At 44.8% G+C, this 18966-nt stretch overlaps 1 protein-coding gene across 3 annotated transcripts in view; it reads left to right on the plus strand.

Annotated features, from left to right (window-relative positions):
* PHACTR1 (phosphatase and actin regulator 1) overlaps positions 1–18966 on the plus strand; it is a 289593-nt gene that overhangs the window by 36200 nt on the left and 234427 nt on the right. The window contains exon 1 of one of the 3 annotated variants that reach the window (XM_040645057.1): positions 13617–13866. The exons of the other annotated variants lie outside the window; for them this stretch is intronic. Within the exon in view, the coding sequence (XP_040500991.1) occupies positions 13617–13866 (250 nt within the window). Of the gene's footprint in view, positions 1–13616; positions 13867–18966 lie in introns of those variants that run through there. 3 annotated transcript variants of the gene reach the window in all.

The raw sequence follows: 18966 nt of genomic DNA on the forward strand, positions 1-18966 counted from the left end.
GCTTGGCTGTAGGTCAAGATTTGATATCTCAGGAGAGTTCAATGCTCCCTGAAAGCTCCTACTTCTATCTAGACTGTCATTTCCCTCTTCCAACACAGTCAATACTTATGTTTCTTTCCTCCTTGGACCTTCTTCTAGAGGTTGCAATGTATCAACTCTTTTTTTTTAAGCTTTTTTTTTTTTTTAAGATTTTATTTATTTATTTGACAGAGATAGAGACAGCCAGCAAGAGAGGGAACACAAGCAGGGGGAGTGGAAGAGGAAGAAGCAGGCTCATAGCAGAGGAGCCCGATGTGGGGCTCGATCCCATAACGCCGGGATCACGCCCTGAGCCGAAGGCAGACGCTTAACCGCTGCGCCACCCAGGCGCCCCTGCAATGTATCAACTCTTAAACTCAAAGATTGCGTTTTTGGAAAGATCATCTTTGCAAGCGTCTACCAGTCCAGTCCCCTCATTTTATCCCCCAAAGAATGCACGGATCACTTTGATGGCAGACCACTCTGAAGGTTTTACCTTTGCAATCCAAGTCAATTCAGTTGGCTTGCTGGGAGAATTGATTCCTAGAAAAGGTTTATGAAGGAGTCAAGGGAAAGACTGTGTCCAGAGACAGTTCATTGTTCATTGGTAGAAAATTTCATGAAAGTAACACGGTGATATGTGCATATGGGTGCTTAATGTATTATACATTATTTTAATGGGTTCTCTTTTTTAAGATTTTATTTATTTATTTATTTATTTATTTATTTATTTATTTGACAGAGCAAGCATAAGCAGGGGAGCAGCGGGCAGAGGGAGAGGGAGAAGCAGGCTCCCCCCAGAGCAGGGAGCCCGATGTGGGACTCGATCCCAAGACTCTGGGATCATAACCTGAGGCGAAGGCAGACGCTTAACCGACTGAGCCACCCAGGCGCCCCTTAATGGGTTCTTAATTATAAAAATTAATAAAAGAATAAATGAATTCATGTTTTGAAGAGTGAGAAGGGGTGCCATCTCATCCCACCCCTGGCTCTGGGGATTTTTATCACAAATGATAAAAGAATTAAGATGAGGAGTGCATAAGGCTTGGTCACTGTGTGCACAAGATGGAGTGACATCGATAAGGCGAGAGGATTCAAGTCCAAGTGGCAGAGACCTGGGAAGAAGCAACAGTCTACACAAGGAAATGATGGGAAAAGTTTGGGGCCAGACTGTCGAATTCCAAAATACAACACTGCACATTCCAAATCAGTTTGATACATGCCCTTCCCCCCAGCATCACCACCTGCAATAGCTCAGGTAAACATAATCAAATCTTTCTCGAGGATTCTCTGTAATGTTCTGAAATTCAGTTTCTTAATTCAACTCCACCTCTTAAGAAAAATGTGGCAGCCTGACACAGGAAATCTAATACACAGTGTGCCCTCACTTTGGGGAAGTGCTCTCTTGTGTCTGGTCTGCTCTTTTCCTTCTCACTTTGGTTTGCAACCTTTGTGTTTCCTGATCCTCCGGGACATGCTTGAGCCATAGGTAAATCAAAACGTCCAGGAAGAATTCCTCTAGTTTGTTAAGACTGCCATCACCCGAGGTCTCGGTCCAACTGGGACCAGCAGGCGATGAGGCTGTGTGGTAGCATCGGTCTGGATTTGCAGATCGGGATGCCACGGACTCCTTCATTCCTTCCTCCAGCAATTAGCCATCTAGAGTTCTGGGCAGTCTCTTCGTGTTATCAAACTTATCCTTGTATTTATAATGAACATCCCAAATTGTTTGCATGGAATGGACCCTTTCCTTCCTGGGTTACCGATCTTGTCCCTCTTTTATTTTTATTTATATATTTTTTACTTATTTGAGAGAGAGAGAGAGACTGAGAGGAAGCGTGAGGGAGAGGGAGGGGCAGACTCCCCGCTGAGCAGGGACCGCCCTCCCCCCCAGGTGGGGCTTGATCCCGGGACTCCCGGATCAGGAGTCTGATGCTTAACAGACTGAGCCACCCAGGCACCCCTCTTGTCCCTCTTTTATAGTTTTGAGCTAAGGTCATGTTAGAGAACACAGCAGCACCTTGCTCATCTCTTTTGGCAAATGGCACAGGGTCCCAGGTAAAGGCAAAAATGCCTGCTATGTTAGCTCAGCCATCCAGTTTCTTTCTTGACTTGGCAAAATGCCAGCATGGACTACAAAGCATTTTATACATTTCTGCTCACTCTTGTCCTCGGCTGTAAATATTTATTCATAGCAAAATAGCTCTGTTCTCTTTTTATTCCACTATTACATGTGAACATATCTGTATCTCTCATTATTTACATGTTTAACAAAACCCAAGGAAAAGTGTAAGCAGAAAGCTTACATTACAGCCCTGTGGTTTATCATGGCTCCTACGTTGCCCTTCTATTTCAAAGCGCAGTAACAGAAACAAAGCCTGTCTCTGTTCCAAAGTATACCGAGGATTGACAGAATGTCACTTGTTGGTTGATCATGTGCAACTGTCAAAAACTAAGCTTAGTTTTGCCAATGCCTGCCTTGGGGGATCACTCTATGTGAATGTAATGATGGGTAATAGTTCCCAAACGGTGTATAAAGTGTTCTGAACAACTCACCATTGACTTAATATGCAGCATTTGAGAAAAATGAGCAGATCCTAATATACAGACATGCCCTGTGTGGGCTCATGGACATATTATCCAGAAAGCTTCATAAGTAATGCTCATAATTCATCTGCACTAATGCCTTCAGCGTGTCTGAGAATTTACAACTTCGGAACATCAGGTTTAGGCTGCAGAGCAGTATCTGCAACTTTCTCTTGCCAGCAAAACAGGAATGTTTTATTTTTAAGGTAGAGATGAGATTAGGATTTAGAACCATGGAATGCTTCTTCGCCTTAAGGGAATTGACAGATCTAGAGGACACTAGCCTGGGAAGGTGTGGTTATTTTCTTGAAAGCAGGGGCTCTTAGGGTGCCTGGGTGGCTCAGTTGGTTAAGTGTCAGACTCATGATCTTAGGGTTGTAAGATCAAACCCATGTGGGGCTCTGTGCTCAGCACGAAGTCTGTTTGAGATTCTCTCTCTCCCTCTGCCCCTCCCTGCCGCCCGCTCACGCATGCGCACACATTCTCAATCAATATATCAATAAAATCTTTTTAAAAAGAAGAAGAAGAAATCAGGGGATTTTAACCTGGGCTCGAGGTCTCCCCTGATATATTGCCAATTTTGGAAAAGAAAGAGAATCTGGAAAAGGGACTTCACATAGTTAAACTCTTTGGCCAGATTTACTATAAATAGTTTCTACTCATTATGTTTGGTAATGTAGAAAAATATGTTGATTTGATGTTTATAGACTGGATGTTTCCTTCATTTTTTTTTTATCATAACTCACACCTTTTCTAAGAGTTGATCATTTTTGTCAAGGATTTAATAAGTCTTTTTTTTTCACCTTCTATGTTGAAAGGAAAAAGGGCATGTGTTACAATGTTTTAAACATAAATTACAAAATTTGCAAATGAAAGGATGTTCATTGGGGTACTTTTTTTTTTTTAAATCCAGAAAATGGAAAAGTAGATTGACTTCCAGTGTAAATGGGTATATCTTAGTGACTATGACAGGCTTGCCCTTCCTCTGAAATGCCCTCCAGGAATTTCTTCCTGGATTGGCTTAGAAGGATATTTTTACCTTCACTACAGCTTCTGTCCTGTGGGCACATTTTTGGATAGCAGCATGATACAGTGGAGAGTGACTGTGTCTGAATGGTGAATGGCTCTCATGCCTTGCAGATCTGGGCTCTGCCTTGTTCACATTATACAGCTTTGTGCAATGTTCTCATCTCCCTGGATCCTTCTTTGTCAGATGGTGATTGGAACACCTCGCATCTGGGAATTGTTGTGAGGATTACCTGAGAATTTGTAAATTAAAATTAGAAAACATATATAACATACAGTATTATGTAACATTTGATTTTAATATACAATATCTAATGTATTTGTTATTGCATAAATATATTTTATAAATAAGTGTGTAAATAAAAACATTTGGTGTATTTATTAGGAAAAAGCCGAGCAGCGTTTCACAAATACCCTGGAAGCTTATCAAGGGATATGTCCCTCCGTGCCTCCCCCCTACAATGGACCTTTTCCCTGTAGACTCATCATTGTGACCCTGAATGGGTTTTTAGAGTGTATCTTTATCTCTATATACAAGTGTATCTACTCTTCTATTCTTAAATTCCAATAGCACATTCTTCGTGATCTCTCTTTAGACTCTTCCTAGCTTTTTCATGTACCCTTCCAGTCCTGTAAGTAACATTCCTTTTCCACGTAACAGGGCTACAAACTATTGTTATAATAATACACGGAAATAATAGGTATCACAGAGAAAAAGCCCTACTGACATACAATGTATAAAAATAAATACAGTTCCTCTTCAGCCAGGCTGCTCCACTGTAACCACACGCGCGCGCGCGCACACACACACACACACACACAGAAAAACAGTTTTGGAAGCTCACCAGATCACAGGACCCTGGCCTGTTGGGAAAAGAACCACTTGGCTTGTTACAAGCAGATACATGCCTTGATCATTCACTTTACAAGTCTTAGAGCATATTGTAATGTTTCCCTCGGTGGATTAGACCATCTTACTTTCCGTGGAAGAAATAATTTGCATGTCATACACTTATACACCTGCAGTACCCACTTAAGAACTCCCCATTGCTGGCTACTCACAGCTACTCACACCACAGTCATGTTTCTTGTATAACTGAAGTTCTCATACTTGGAAAAAAAGGCGGGGGAAGGGCCAATTTGCATTTTTCACCAATGTCACGTTATCCTATCACCTTGTTCCTGCACACCCAGTTGTGATTAGGTCCTAATGACCCATTACCATTAGCTGATCCTGAGCTTTGCCAGACAGCCCGAGGGGCTCACCACACTGTGGGTGTAATCCCAGCCCTCAAAGGATAACATCAGTGAGTACCAACCGCGGTCCGTTTCAAGACTTAAATGGCAGGCATCTGCCAATACAGAGGATGGCTAGGAACCTAGGGATCCTATTTTTACCCCTGTTCTCTCCATCCTCAGTAGCTATGCCGCACCTGGCAGGCAGGTGTCTGTGTCCCACGCCTGTATCCTGATAACCCTTCTTGGTTGTGTTTTATGACGCCGTATGTTTGTCCCAAACTAGTGCCGGGGGTCCGTCTAGCAGCTCTCTGCGTGTCAGTGGGATGGTCAGAGAAGGAAAAGTATGCGTTGCAGTTTAACATACTTTGGCTCAGATTTCTCACTGGCAAGAGGCTAATTGTGTAACCTGGGAAATTTATTTAATCTTATCCAGCTTCTGTTTCCGGAAGCGTAAAATGGAAATAACAGTTCTATTTTATGGTGGTGGTGTGATAACTAAATAAAGGGATAGGTAATATGCAAACACATACATAAATATGTCTCTCACCCACATCTGTCATTGTTGTATTAATCTTGATAGGCTAGATTAATCTTCCGTTAAATCAACACCGAAATTTCAGTAGCTTAGAACAGCACAAGTTTATTTCTCGTACTGCGTGGCCTTTGTGGGCCTGCCAGTAGGTTCGGCTCACTTCAGAACACAAAAGAAAGCAGCAGCTGCTATCTTGAACTTCAGCTCATGACTCTTAGGTTAGAATTGGCTACCTGGTTCCATCCGTTATCCTCAAGGGGGTTAGATGTATAAACTGCAATCCTACCACGTACCTGAAGATAGCGAATCAGAAATATTTGGAGAATAATACTAATGCTCACAATATATGTCTTACAAGAATGAGTCCGTTCTCTGTATGTGAATTTTCTCATTAACAATACATTGTGGAAATCCTTCCAAGCCAATTTGTTAAGCTAGAACTCGTTTAGTGGCATCATGCTTTAAATGTACTGTAATTTATGCAGCCATTTCTTTATTGGTGGCCTTTTTTTACTTTATTGTGATATAAACACACTTAATGGCATCTCTGTGTTCAGGTGCTTTTATTCTACAAGATAAATATCCAGAAGTGTCTGAATTGCCAAAATCAACCTGTTTCTAAAAAGAAACATAAGGCTGTGTTTACATGGTTATAAATCTCATTTAATATGGGATTTATGATTTGGAGCAAAATGTAAAGAAATGGACTACTTTGGAACAACAGACTTCTCGCTAATCTTTAATAATTCTTGGGGTGCCTGGGTGGCTCAGTAGGTTAAGTGTCTGACTTCAGCTCAGGTCATGATCTCAGGGTCCTGGGATGGAGCCTGGAGGCAGGCTCCCTGCTCAATGGGGAATCTGCTTCTCCCTCTGCCCCTCCCCTATCCCACCCCCACTCATGTGTTTTTTTCCTCTCTCTCTGTCTCAAATAAATAAAATCTTAAAAAAAACAAAAACCTAATCTTTAACAGTCCTCATCCCCTCCCCTACCCCACCCCCACTCATGCGTTTTTTTCCTCTCTCTCTGTCTCAAATAAATAAAATCTTAAAAAAAAACAAAAACCTAATCTTTAACAGTCCTCATCCTCTACCTATTCTATCCTGTCTTCCCCTGGACATAAACAGAAATACCCGATTCCGAATTTTAAAATGCAGACTGAGAGCCTTCCTTGGGTATCGTCAATATAGATTGTAAGGATGCTTGACATAATAAGACCTTGCCGAAAATGTCCTACCAGACTGAACTTTCCATCCCAGCCACCAAGATTAGATGCACTTTGACTTCATGTTGAAGATCCTCTTCTTAGACTTGAGAACTAGACCACTCCAGTCCTCCTCCCATCTGTGGCAATGCAGAAAGAGAAAGAAACATTGCCAGATAACACTGCAATCAAGCTATAGCAATGCACTTCTGACTGTTGTCCTTCAAATCACCTCTTTCGCCACCTGTTTGGTCTAAATGCTTCCAATCTTCCCTTCTCATCGGGTTGCTATCTAAGTGTTTGTAGAACAATTTGCACAGAACAACCCCTTAGTAAGCATAATTACCATAAGCCTAGAAGGAAAATTGCTCTCTATTCAGTTTTAGGAAAAGAAAAAAAAAAAAAAGCAAACCCTTAGCTAAAACAAAACAAAAATCACACACACACACACACACACACACACACACACACACACAAACTGCTTGTGCCATTGAGATGTCTCAACTTATTTTTAAGAACTCAAGTTCTAAAAACAGACATATGAAATTGGTTCTTCAAAGCAACTGTCCATGGACTGCTCTCTGGCTCTTGTACCAAAAACCTGCCAGGTTGGATTAAGAAATAATAAGGGAAAAGCTAAATCCAGAAGAACGTTTGCTATGGGCTCCAAAACACATTCTTAAGAAAAACATTGTGGGAGAAACCCTTCTTTTAGGAGAATAAAAGTTTGCCAATCATGCAGCTGCTTTCTAACGTTTATCTACAGGATTGGCATGCAAAATATTTAATAACTGGACTTTCAAGAGTCAGAAAGGATACTCCAGCTATTAGAACAGATGCCAGCCATCAATGATGCCTACAGCCATACCCATGCACAGGGCTGAGTATGAGCTCTCCTCACACGTCACTGTGTTGCCTGAAGAATTTTCACTGGCCTCCCGCAGCCAGCTCTGCTCATGTCTCCTTGCTCAGCATACAAATGCATTCTACTAAATATAAAAAAGCCTGGAAGCTGTATCCCCTTCTTGATGAAAGTCTACTTGCATTCCAGCATCTGTAAAAACAGGAGCGGAAACCACACACACACACACGAGTAGCGGGAGTGGAGCACAATTTAGTGTCATAAATCATTTGGAAGTCATTTTTAACCCTGTTCTTAAATATGTATTTTGTAGATTACCTTGCAGTTCTGGTTTTAACATAGTACACATTTACACATTTAGATCAAACTTAGACAAAAAATAGATGTTTTTCTTAAATTAGAAATATCACATATTGCTAATATTGAAGGAGTGGATAAAATTTCTAAGGCTGCTGTCACAAATTACCACCAAGTTGGTGGTTTAAAACAACAGATTCTTATCCTCCTGCAGGTCTGGAGACCATAAGTTCAAATTTAAGGTGTGGGCCGGGCCGTGATCCCCCAGAAGCTCTTTGGGAGATTTCACTCCTTGCCTTCTTCCAGCTTCTGGTGACTGACATTTCTTGTGACCACCCCACTCCAGTCTCTGCCTCTGTTTTTACGTTGCCTTGTCCTTTCCTGCCTGAGTCTTCCTGTCACTTGTGGGTGTCTCTTTGGTTTCATGAGGACACTTGTCATTGGATTCAGGACCTACCCAGATAATCCAGGATGATCTCTTCATTATAAGATCCTTAACTTCAGGGGCTCTGGGTGGCTCAGTAGGTTAAATGCCTGACTCTTGATTTCAGCTCAGGTCATGATCTCAGGGTTGTGAGATCAAGCCCCGTGTCGGGCTCCACACTGAGTGTAGAGCCTGCTTAAGATTCTCTCTCAGTCTCCCTGTCTCTGCCCCCTCACCACCTAGCATGCACACTCTCTTTTTAAAGAAAGAAAAAGAAAAGCAAGATCCTTAACTTCGTTAGTCTGCAAAGAACCTTTTTCCGAATAAAGACATATTCACATGTTCCAGGGATTTGAAATGGATATACCTTTTGGAGAGCCACCATTCAGCCCACTACGAGGATGATAGGAACAAGAAAGGAGACAGGTTTGTCCAGCTGGCTTAGTTGATAGAACATATGACTTTTGATCTTGGAGTTGTAAGTTTGTGCCCCAGGTGGGGTATAGAGATAACTTAAAATGAAAATCTTTAAAAAAAAAAAAAAAAAAAAAGGAGACCGAAGCTGGGAAAAAAATATATAATGGATAGCTTGAGTGTAAATTGAAGAGAAGAAGGGTGAGGAAGAAAAAAAAAATGTTAATCTTTTTAGACATCCAATATGTGTAGTGATATTTACTTAAACACACCTCTCTTTGAATCGTTCCACTGCGTTGCCTTGTGTTGACATTAATATTTTGTATTTCTTTCTTTTTCATAAGAGTTAAAGCACTTTCTGAGCATTTCCAAATGTCTACCCTTTGATTTTGACTTCCCTTACGCCTAATAGCTGTTGAGCATTAAAAGTAGGGTGAGCAGAGATGGGCAGAAAGCAGAACAAAATCTGAGTTCCAAGTCGATCACGCACGGTTTCTCCCATTTGGCCTTGGGGAATTTTAAGGTCTACAGTTGCCTTCACATCATCATCATGGTGGTATCTTGTGGAAAGCCCAATTTTCCAGAAGATACTTTGCTGGGTGTAACCCTCCCACCAGGCTAAAGATCATGGTAGGCCCCCACCCACCTACTGCATCACCATGAACTCCTTTTAGCCTATGACTTCACATGTTCTCCACATGGCCACCACCTCTCCTGCCACCCCGCTCCCCCCACCCCTCTACCCCCAGCTGCCTCAGGTTGACTTGCCCAGGGACCTCGTGCCTCACCAGCTCCTTCTCTTCCACATTAATCACTGCAGAATCCCCTTTACACATGGCTCCCACTGAGATATTCAATGCCTATTTCTCCCTGGCTGCTTCTAGCCATAAATTTGTGTATGTTTCAGGGGGGTGGGTTCCATTACTCTTTTTTTTTTTAAGATTTTATTTATTTATTTATTTATTTATTTATTTATTTATTTATTTATTTATAGAGAGCAGGGAGGGGGGTCCAGAGGGAGAGAGAGAATCTCAAGCAGACTCCCTGCTGAGCGCAGAGCCCATGACGCGAGGCTTGATCTCACGATCTTGAAATCGTGACCTGAGCTGAAATCAAGAGTCAGATGCTTAACCGACTGCGCCACCCAGGCGCCCTGATTCTGTTATTCTTATATGTCGTTTCGTTGAGTGCATCCTCTCTCCTCTTGAATTTTAAGCTCTGTGGGATCAGGGGTCCTATCTGCTGTTTACTTTGGAAGCAGAATGTGTATTCCACTGGTAGGCAATTAGTACTATTGCCAGGCTGATGCCTGGGGGATGCTTCTCAAACCTTAATGTGCCTCTGAATCACCTGGAAGTCTTGCTAAAATGCAGGCTCTGGAGTAGAGCTTGAGATGCTGCCTTTCTTCCCAAGCTCCCAGGTGACCGGATCAGCTGGTCTACAGAATTGTATTTTAAGTAACAGGTCTTAGGGCCCCAAACAAGCTTCAAGGAGGGGATCTACCAGTTAAGTGTATCCTAAAGAAGGGATGGGAACAAGATGGCCATGCAGCTAAGTGACACTGAGAGTGACCCCAGGGGAGTCTTTCTCACTTGGATCCTGTGGGTAGAAATCCCATGCAAACTCCTCCATAGGCCCAGCGTTGAGAACCTCCGTTTAGGTGGCATAACGCTCTGCAATGTCCTTGCCTTCAGTGTTTCCCTCCTTCCTTTTCAAATTAAGAAATCCCACCAAAAAAGCTTTTATTTTTTTTCCAAGAATGCTGTCGGATGACCAGTTTCCTTCATTATCCGCGCAGGGAGGGGAGTAGCCGGAACAGCAACAGAGCTGAGCCATCATTGCAAGGATCATAATTAGCAGGTGTGTCTTCTGGGATGACACAGACCCAAACTCCGTATAAGGTGTTTCTTGGCATTGGGAGCTATAGGGACATTCTAGTAATGGGTATCAGATGAAGGCTTCGCTGAGGTGGCATTCAAGGTAGAGAAGAGGGTCAAGCAAAAATGCCAGACACGGGTGTGTACACCTGCCCTACTGAGGGTCAGAGGAAAGGCGGCGCTGGGAGCCGCCAGACACAGACATCCTTCTTCCAAACTCCAGCCAGCACGAAGGTATATCCCGTCCTAGTCCTTTCTCCCCCACCTTCCGTTGCGGCAATAGGAGATAGTGCTTCTGAGCTTCCCAGTTCAGCCTGAGACACTAAGATTCCTGCATCTTCTAAGAGCAGCATGGTCTAATAGAACTTTCAGTGATGCTGGAAATGTTTCACCATCTCGCTGTCTCATTCAGTAGCCGCCAGGTACATGTGACTATCGGGCACGTGACCTGTGGCTGGAACAAGTGAGCGACTGAAATGTAATTTTATTTAATTTTAATCAATTTAAGTATAAATAGCCACAGGTGGCCAGTTAGAAGCTGCAGACTCAGGAAAAGCAGTTTAAGAAGATGGATCACCAACCAAGGGAATAGCACTCAGAGGTCTACCTTAGTCTCTTTAATTTGAATAAAGAGCCCCCATAACCGTGGGGCATCGCCTTTAATATTTGAGCCCAGGCTGGCGGTTGTGTCCATGTTCTCTGTGCTATGCCACTCGGCCAATTAAAATAGAGACCCCCAGAGCCTGTAGGTCTGTTTTAGTATTCAGTGAGTGCATAAAAGATTGCGGTGGGCTTAGTTGTTTTAATAGGACCGTGTGGGGTTTATGTGGGTCTCCTGTTCTGACCTGTGAGGCACGCAGTAAAGGGGGAAAGGCATGCAATTTTAAAAAGTCATTTAAGAAGCGATGTGTTTTCTTTTCTTTCTTTCTTTCTTTCTTTTTTTTTTTTTTTTAAGATTTTATATATTTATTTGAGAGAGATCGAGAAAGAGAGCGAGCATGAGTCGGGGGTAGAGGGAGAAGGAGAAACAGAGTTCCTGCTGAGCAGGGAGCCTGATGTAGGGCTGGATCCCAGGACTCTGGGATCATGACCTGAGCCGAAGGCAGACACTTAACCAACTGAGACGCCCAGGAGCCCCAAGATATGTGTTTTCTTTGTTTTTGTTTTGTTTTGTTTTTCAGGAGGTAGTTAAGTAATAGTTTGGGGGAGGGATCTAGAGGATTTGGAAAAAATAACAAATGTTTGCCTATAACACAATGCAGTGTATTCCGTCATATACTCCACCAGCATAATAAATGGGGCCTCTGCCATCTCTCAGATAAGGCTTATAATTAGCCAGGGACCGAGTGACGTGAATCTGACATGAGAAGATACAGTGAGATTTACCTGCGGCTGGTTTGGTAATCTAGGTGAGAAGGGAGGGGGGTCCCTGAAGGTCCCAGTGGACACTGGGAGAGACTGGTGTAATGAAAGATCGCACAACTCTAACATGTGAATTCCATGTGAATTCCAGTCTCTGCCACCTACCTCTAGAGCAGGCTATGGCACTGGACGCTTGACGTCCCTAACTACACAATGAAGAAGAAACTGAATGTGCTCATTTGGGCAGAACATTTTGCAGGTGAGAAGTAGTATCCATGACAGAATGGGAGCATTGCAATGATCAGAAGCTTATTATAACACAGTCATTTAATATCCCCTGTGGATTGTTGACACTTTTACCTGTGAGGGGAACCATATACATGGAGAGTTTGCCCAGCTGGGGGAGAGACTAGCAGTGATTTGCCCTTTGTGGAAGTATCAGTCGCAGGGTGTTATGAAATTAATTTGGGGGAAGTTCTAGAAACAACTAGCGGTGATAGTGCATCCATTAACTGACTATTTCAGTGGGCTGGGGAAAAAAGGGCAAAGGTTGTGGCTCACAAGGAATGAGGTGTGATGGGAAGATAGAGGCTTGGGGTTAGACACCCCAGGCTGTATGCACCTGCTTCACCATTAATGCCTTGCATCAAGATCACCTGGAGGAGCTTGTTAAATCTACAGATTCCTGCCCTACACTTACCTACTAAACCAGAATTCCAGTGCTTAGGGGCCCCCAGATTTCTATTTTTTAAATAAGCACCCACAGTGGTTGTGATTTGAGGCTTCTCCCAGCCTTAGTTCTCTGAAAGATGATGTAGGATTCACAATATCTGAGTCCAGATTACTGTAATAGACAGAATGTGATTTTTTTTTTTAAGCGCACAACAAAAAAGGCTCAACTCGTAGCTGGTGTTACCATTTGAGCCATGGGTCTGCTTATTGAAGGCACTGCTGTGTCTTTGGAAATCTCAGTAGATGTCATTCGCCTGGCTGAGCCTTACTCACCGTGCTAAGACAGCTGGGGAACCTTCAGGCAAATTAGCTGGGAGCCCGGAGTTTCAAGTTGCTGTTTCCGAGGATTCCTTTTAAGCAGCTTTTTCTGTTCCTTGTTAGTCTAAGTTTTAACGACACTGGTGGAAGGGCCCCTTCAGGATGGGGGATTTTTATGGAGGGTGAAAAGATCAATTATGTCCTAACAGGTTGCCAGCTCCAGGGAAAAGTCAAGGGCTATGGGCTGGACCCACTGGAGAATGGTAATTTGCTCTGGCCCACGAGAGAGGTGCTGGCACCCCAAGGCTTCGCGCGCAGCTGCCTTCGGTGTGGCACATCTTGCTTGCATTTGGCAGCGCGAGGCTTGAAGAAAAGGGGGAGGGGGAGGCTGGCGTTCTGCCCTGGAGCTCGAGAGAGAGTGAAGGTAGCTGCAAAACCCAGCAGGCGCAAATCGCCCGGGCTGAGATTTACGGAGGAGGGTGGGGCTGCCGGGGGAGGGGGTACACGTGAGGCCGCCAGAGGGGTGGGCGCGCCGCATCTCAGGTGAGACCGAGGAGTGCCTCCCGGAAACCCTCCTCCGGCCGCGGGGTTCGGATTGGCTCGGGCGGCGAGGTCGGCGAGGTCAAGACCCTTTCTGCGCCTTCCCCTGACCCGCCCCGCGGCGGTAGCGATGCCGTAGAGACGCGGGTGCCGGGCCGGGTGGGGGCATGCTGGCCGGGGCGGCGGGGCGCGGGTGGCAGCGCGCGGGGGCCCGAGCGGCGCCCGGCCCGGGGCGCCCGGGGGCCGGATGGCGGAGCCCACGCGCGCCGCGGAGCTGGGGAGGTTTGCGCTCCGCTCGCCGCGCTGCAGGGAGGGCGCGGTGCCAGCAGCGAGCGCCCAGAGACCCAAAAAGAAAGCTTTTTATTTGCTGAAGATGAAGCCCCTGAAGGAGCCTGCCCCCAACAACAACAACGTGTCCTTTGTGATCCATTGTCAACTAGGAAAGGAGATCAAACACATTTGCAGCAACTGCAGTCGGGGGGAGGACGCCCGGGACGGTAAGCGCCGGGGCCCGTCGGGGCGGCGGCAAGCGCGGGAGGCGGGGAGGTGGCGCGTCTGGTCCCCAGTTTGGGAGCGCCGCCGGCGTCTCAGCCTGGAAAACTGCGGGGACATCCGCCCGCCCGGCACTTTGCGGAGTGCTGCCCAGAACCAAACCCGGACCGCCGCCGAGCATGTACCATTGATGTATTTGCTCCCTCATACGAGGGGTTTGAAACAGTTAAATGGGCAGCTCTGGGATTTTCTCCCGGGCAGGTGGGGTTTGGGGGAGGGAGGGTTGTCAGGGGTCGCATTATTAGCTTTAAAAGGGTGGTTGCACCTGCTTTCCTAGCTTTCTGGGCTTCTTAGCTGTTCTCCCTCCCATCCTTGCGTTGTGATAGGCTTTGCTGGGCTGCGTGACAGATGTGGGGTTCGGGTGGGTTCACTTTGGCGAGGCGGTTTGGCCTCGGTCACAGCGCCCAGCGCCCTGGAGACTTGTGGAGTTGTTGCATGATTTCTGTTTAGAGTAAAACATGGCTGTGATTTTGGGAGCGCAGCGGCTGGCCCTTCTTGGAATGATGCCTAATGGCCAAAATGTGGGAGGTGGGGGAGGGGCTTGCAGCGGCTTCTTCCAGGTGAGCCTATGTGTGTGTGAGCCCAGGAACTTCCCCAGATCTGATCTGAAGTGGGGCGGTGAACGGGTGCCTNNNCAGCGACTCTGGGCTGAAGGAGCCAAGAACGAGCGACAGCTCGGCGTGGACCCGGCAGAAACCCCTGCAGATGTGGAAGCGCCTATGCATTTCGCTGGAGCCTCCGGGCGGTTCCGAAGCAGCTCACGGAGCCGACTCCGGAGGGCCAGTGAAGGTCGCAGAAAAGTTTTGGGCAGCAGATTTTGCAGGGCAAGCATTAGCTCCTGGCCAGCCCGAAGCTCAGGGCCTGGCTGACACTCCCACCTGCTTGGGCAGGCAGATTTTCCTAGCAACCAGGCGGGTTTAGCTTGTTCCCTTTGGAAGAACTGATATTAACCAGGATCCCTCCGTTCGCTGTCGGCCTCTGAAGTGCAAGGTAATGAAGTGACGGTGGCTTGGCTAATGTCTTTTCAAAATTAGAGTCCTGCCAGTGTGATTATACCTTTCTTTGATTAAGCTGTGAGAGAGGCTATGGGGGATAACACTACGCATCCTGGAGGAACACTGGAGCCATCGTCGGGCACACCAGTGCTGCTTGCGTTCGGTGTGGGGGAGGACATCCCTTTATGAGAAGCACACACTTACCCACATGTGTTTGGTCCTTCGGTTACTGTATACACTGATGACACTTCTGGAATATAAATGGATGAACAGGGTGATGCAAAGCCAGGCTTTTACCATATCATGTAATCGAGCATGAGTTGCGGGCTAAAATATTTATTAAATGAATCACTCTGTTGACTGTGTTGCTCCCCACGTGGGCTGCTTCCACAGCCTTGGGAGTTGATTTAAATTAGGAGCTCTAAATGTTGCTACAGTAGGGAAAGGTCTGTGTCTGCGCTCAAGGATGTGTGGTTATGCAGACTGTCCCTGGTAAATGCGTTGGTGTACGTGGTCTGGGCACAGACTTCTGGTAACCTGCATCATCTCTACAGTCCCACACGCTCTGGAATGTCTTACGGAGCTAGCCATGGATGTTCACATAGCCTCTGATGCGACTAAAGTATTTAATTCAGAGGATTCTTGTACAGGGGAGACCTTGGACACCGCTAATCCTGCCTTTCTGGTGTGTGGTGCGCTCCCTTGAGCCGGTGAAATAGAATGAGGTCGAGTTGAACGGTTCTTCTTGCAGGGCCAGAGCCCAGGGCTGTACCGCCCAGTGTCAAAGGCAAGGAAGTTCAAATTTCACTTTCTGCAAAGATTAACCTTGTCTGATGGTTTCTCAGGAGTGAGCATTCTGTAAGATGAGTTCTCTAGATGCTATTTTCAATTCCGCGACTCTCTTCTGTCTGCCAGGAGAGTTAGCTCTTTGGAAGGAAACGTGTAGTAAAGATTGTAGTCATGCAAACAGATTTGGGAGGGCTTCTCGGAAGAGGAGGTTTCCTGCGTTGTGTTCGGCACCATCAATGTGTCTGGTCTCTCACTCGGCACTCAGGAGGCCATTTGGTGGCAACCAAGGAAAGTTCTGGTCCCGCTGGAAAGCCTTTGCGTGAAAGTTGACACAGGCAGAATTTTACAGAGGCCTTGCTCACTGACTCTATTTCTTTATATATAAAGATGACAGTTCTTTTAAAAAGCAAATTTCAATAACTTGCCGTGTAAAGGCAACCTATAACTAAAAATATTTGGCTAATATAGAATACACTTTAAAGGAAAAAAAATATTCCTGGCTAGTTGAACATATATTAAAGGTGAAGTTACATTTTAGCAATTTGTATTTTACTTAAGAGTGTTTAAAAAAATTCCTGGTATCCACGAGCTAGTATTAAAAATGCTTTGCTGACCTTATTTTAAGTAATCTTCTATTTAAAAAAAGCTGTAGAATACAATTCACCGTTAATGGTCAAATATAGGTTTCTTTCTTTCATTTTTGCTGTTTTGGTTACCTTACTGAAACCATTTTCAAATCAGGAAGCAAGTTTCTGTAGCATTTCAGTGCTAAAGACCAAGTACTCAGAGCAAGGACAGGGTAGAACAAAAATTCAGACCCTTGTCTGTCTTTAAAATCAAGGTGCTTTCTACCATGCCATCAAATTGTCTTTTTTTAAAAAGTATCACCCACACTGAATATAGAAACTTAGGTACTATGATGTGTGTGTGTGTGACATACAGATGCAGTCCTAATAGGCCAGGTTTATTAGGATATGGAATTAGAAGGAATTGTGGAATTCCTAAGTAGGCTTTAATTTTTTTTATCTGCCTTATCTATTAGATAGAGAAGCTGGAATTGGTAGGAACAGAGGGAGAAAAACATTTAGCTAAGCGGATTAGAAGTAATGTACATTGTAAAGCTACAAGAAACATGGCTAAATCATCACAGGTCTTCCACTGCAAGTCAATACGAGAATATTATTTAATTTACAAATAGTTAAAAATCAACTTCAGGGAGGAATCTATTCTAGAAGGCAAAGTATTTCTGGATATCATTTTACACATATTTTCTATTCTCATTTGAATTCCTTTTAAGTCTATTAATAGTGAGGGATTATCATAGGAATTACAACACATTAATCATTACTAAGATGTAATTTCAAGTAATTTTAATAGAAATAAGACATTTTAACATTTTAAAACACTTCAGACATATTTTGAAGCTTCTGTCTTATGGCATATTTTACAACTAATCAAATGATAAATAGATTTAGAAATAAGACCTATTGATTACAGCTGCTACTCAGTGCCTTTCATATGTGACTAATCAATATTTCAAGGTTGCCTTCATTTTACTAAATATGATTTCTATTCAAGTATTCATACAGACGTTCATGAATCCGTTGACTCACTAGACACCTTTCCAAATTTCGTTTTAGGGATTACAAATACCATGTTTTCTTGTGAATTCCAATACAAACTTTTGGAGTGACAACAATTTGTCATAGTGCTTCCTGTTAATGACTAGAGGGTTCATTCAGCAAAACAGCCTTTGGGAAGAGAACACCTTTTGGGTTTCTGTGGGTCAAATCCTTCATCTTGCAGATGAGAAAATTGAGGTGCATCGTGATAGGTGAGCAGGCCTCTGTGACCCACTTGGTGTCAGGGCTCCTTGCAGACCCTGTTCCTTCATGAAGTCCAAGACTGGATCCTGGCTGCTCCACTCGCTGGGCGGCTGTAGGATACCACAGTATTAACTTCTGTATGGAACTGTGTGGATTAAATGAGATGATGGGCACAAAGCATTTAGTGCAGTGCCGGCAAGAGAAGGTGCTCGAGAAGTACTTGCTGTGATTACTACCATTTGTAGCGTTACTACTAAGTCCAATATTGCGTTTTTCCTCCTCTCCTGTGCTGCTTGGCCTCTTCCTTGGATTGAGTCCAAAATGAAAGCACTCATTTCTACTCTGTATTTAACAGTTAAAACCTAGATTTCTTTTTACTTTATTTGAGAGAGAGAGCTTAAGCAGGGGTGGGGGCAGTGGGAGAGGGAGAAGCAGACTCCCCCACTGAGCAGGGAGCCCAACACAGGGCTCGATCCCAGGACCCCGGGATCACGACCTGAACTGAAGGCAGATGCTTAACCGACTGAGCCACCCAGGAGCCCCTAAAACCCGTATTTCTAATAAGGCAAGTGAAGTAAAAGTGAGCCTGGGGAAGGGCCCCTTCAGCATCGCAGAGGTCAGAAGTATTTTGTTGCTTTAAAGCTTTAACCATCACGACCAGTATGTTCTAGGTAAAGGGACTCGCGCGCGGATCTAAATTTACAATGACTAAGCATGTGTTTGGTCTGTTGAGTTATCAAAGAAATGGGCAAGATGAGATCCAGTTCTTTCTCTGGGAGGAAGGCCAAGAGCTGAGAGCCGTAGTAGCCAGAGAATTTTATGGGCAGGGGCCCGAAGGACCTTCAGAGGCATAGGGACAGCTCTGGCCAGAAGCAAGGGATAGAGGCTTGAGAGTGCTTCCTTAAGGTCAGGAGAGCCGAGGAAGTGCTCTGACTCGAGCCGAGTGTAGGGTTGTGTGTCACCTGGAGAGGAAGGGCACTTGCTCAAGCTATAGGGTAGAGAGGTAAGGAAGGGCTTAGCAGCATGTTGGGACGAGTATACAGAGTGGGGAATTCTAATGCAGTTGGGTCTTACAACTAACTGTGTTGGAGTATTGGGTACTCACCCAATGGAGTTGTTGACTGATTCTTTTATAATCATTCATAAAATCAGCCGCTTGAGTGTGCAGGGCCCCCTCAACTGAAGGGTACTTATCAACAGGTACAGCAACCAGTTGGTACCTTTGAAAAGTCTGGACTTTAATGAGAGCAGCAGCAGGTAAACTGTTGACTTATCCAAGGAAGCCGTTAACTGAGTGAGTCAAGCAGGAGGGCTTCCTAAAGGAGGTGACATATTTGAACTAGGACACCACAGAGGAGTCCTTTCGGTAAGGGAGAAACCATACACAAAGGATCGAAGCTGTAAAAGAGCATGACTTGCTTGGGAAAGGGGAGAA

Source organism: Ursus maritimus, unplaced genomic scaffold (assembly GCF_017311325.1).
Source record: "Ursus maritimus isolate PB19 unplaced genomic scaffold, ASM1731132v1 scaffold_30, whole genome shotgun sequence".
NCBI classification, from domain to species: domain Eukaryota; kingdom Metazoa; phylum Chordata; class Mammalia; order Carnivora; family Ursidae; genus Ursus; species Ursus maritimus.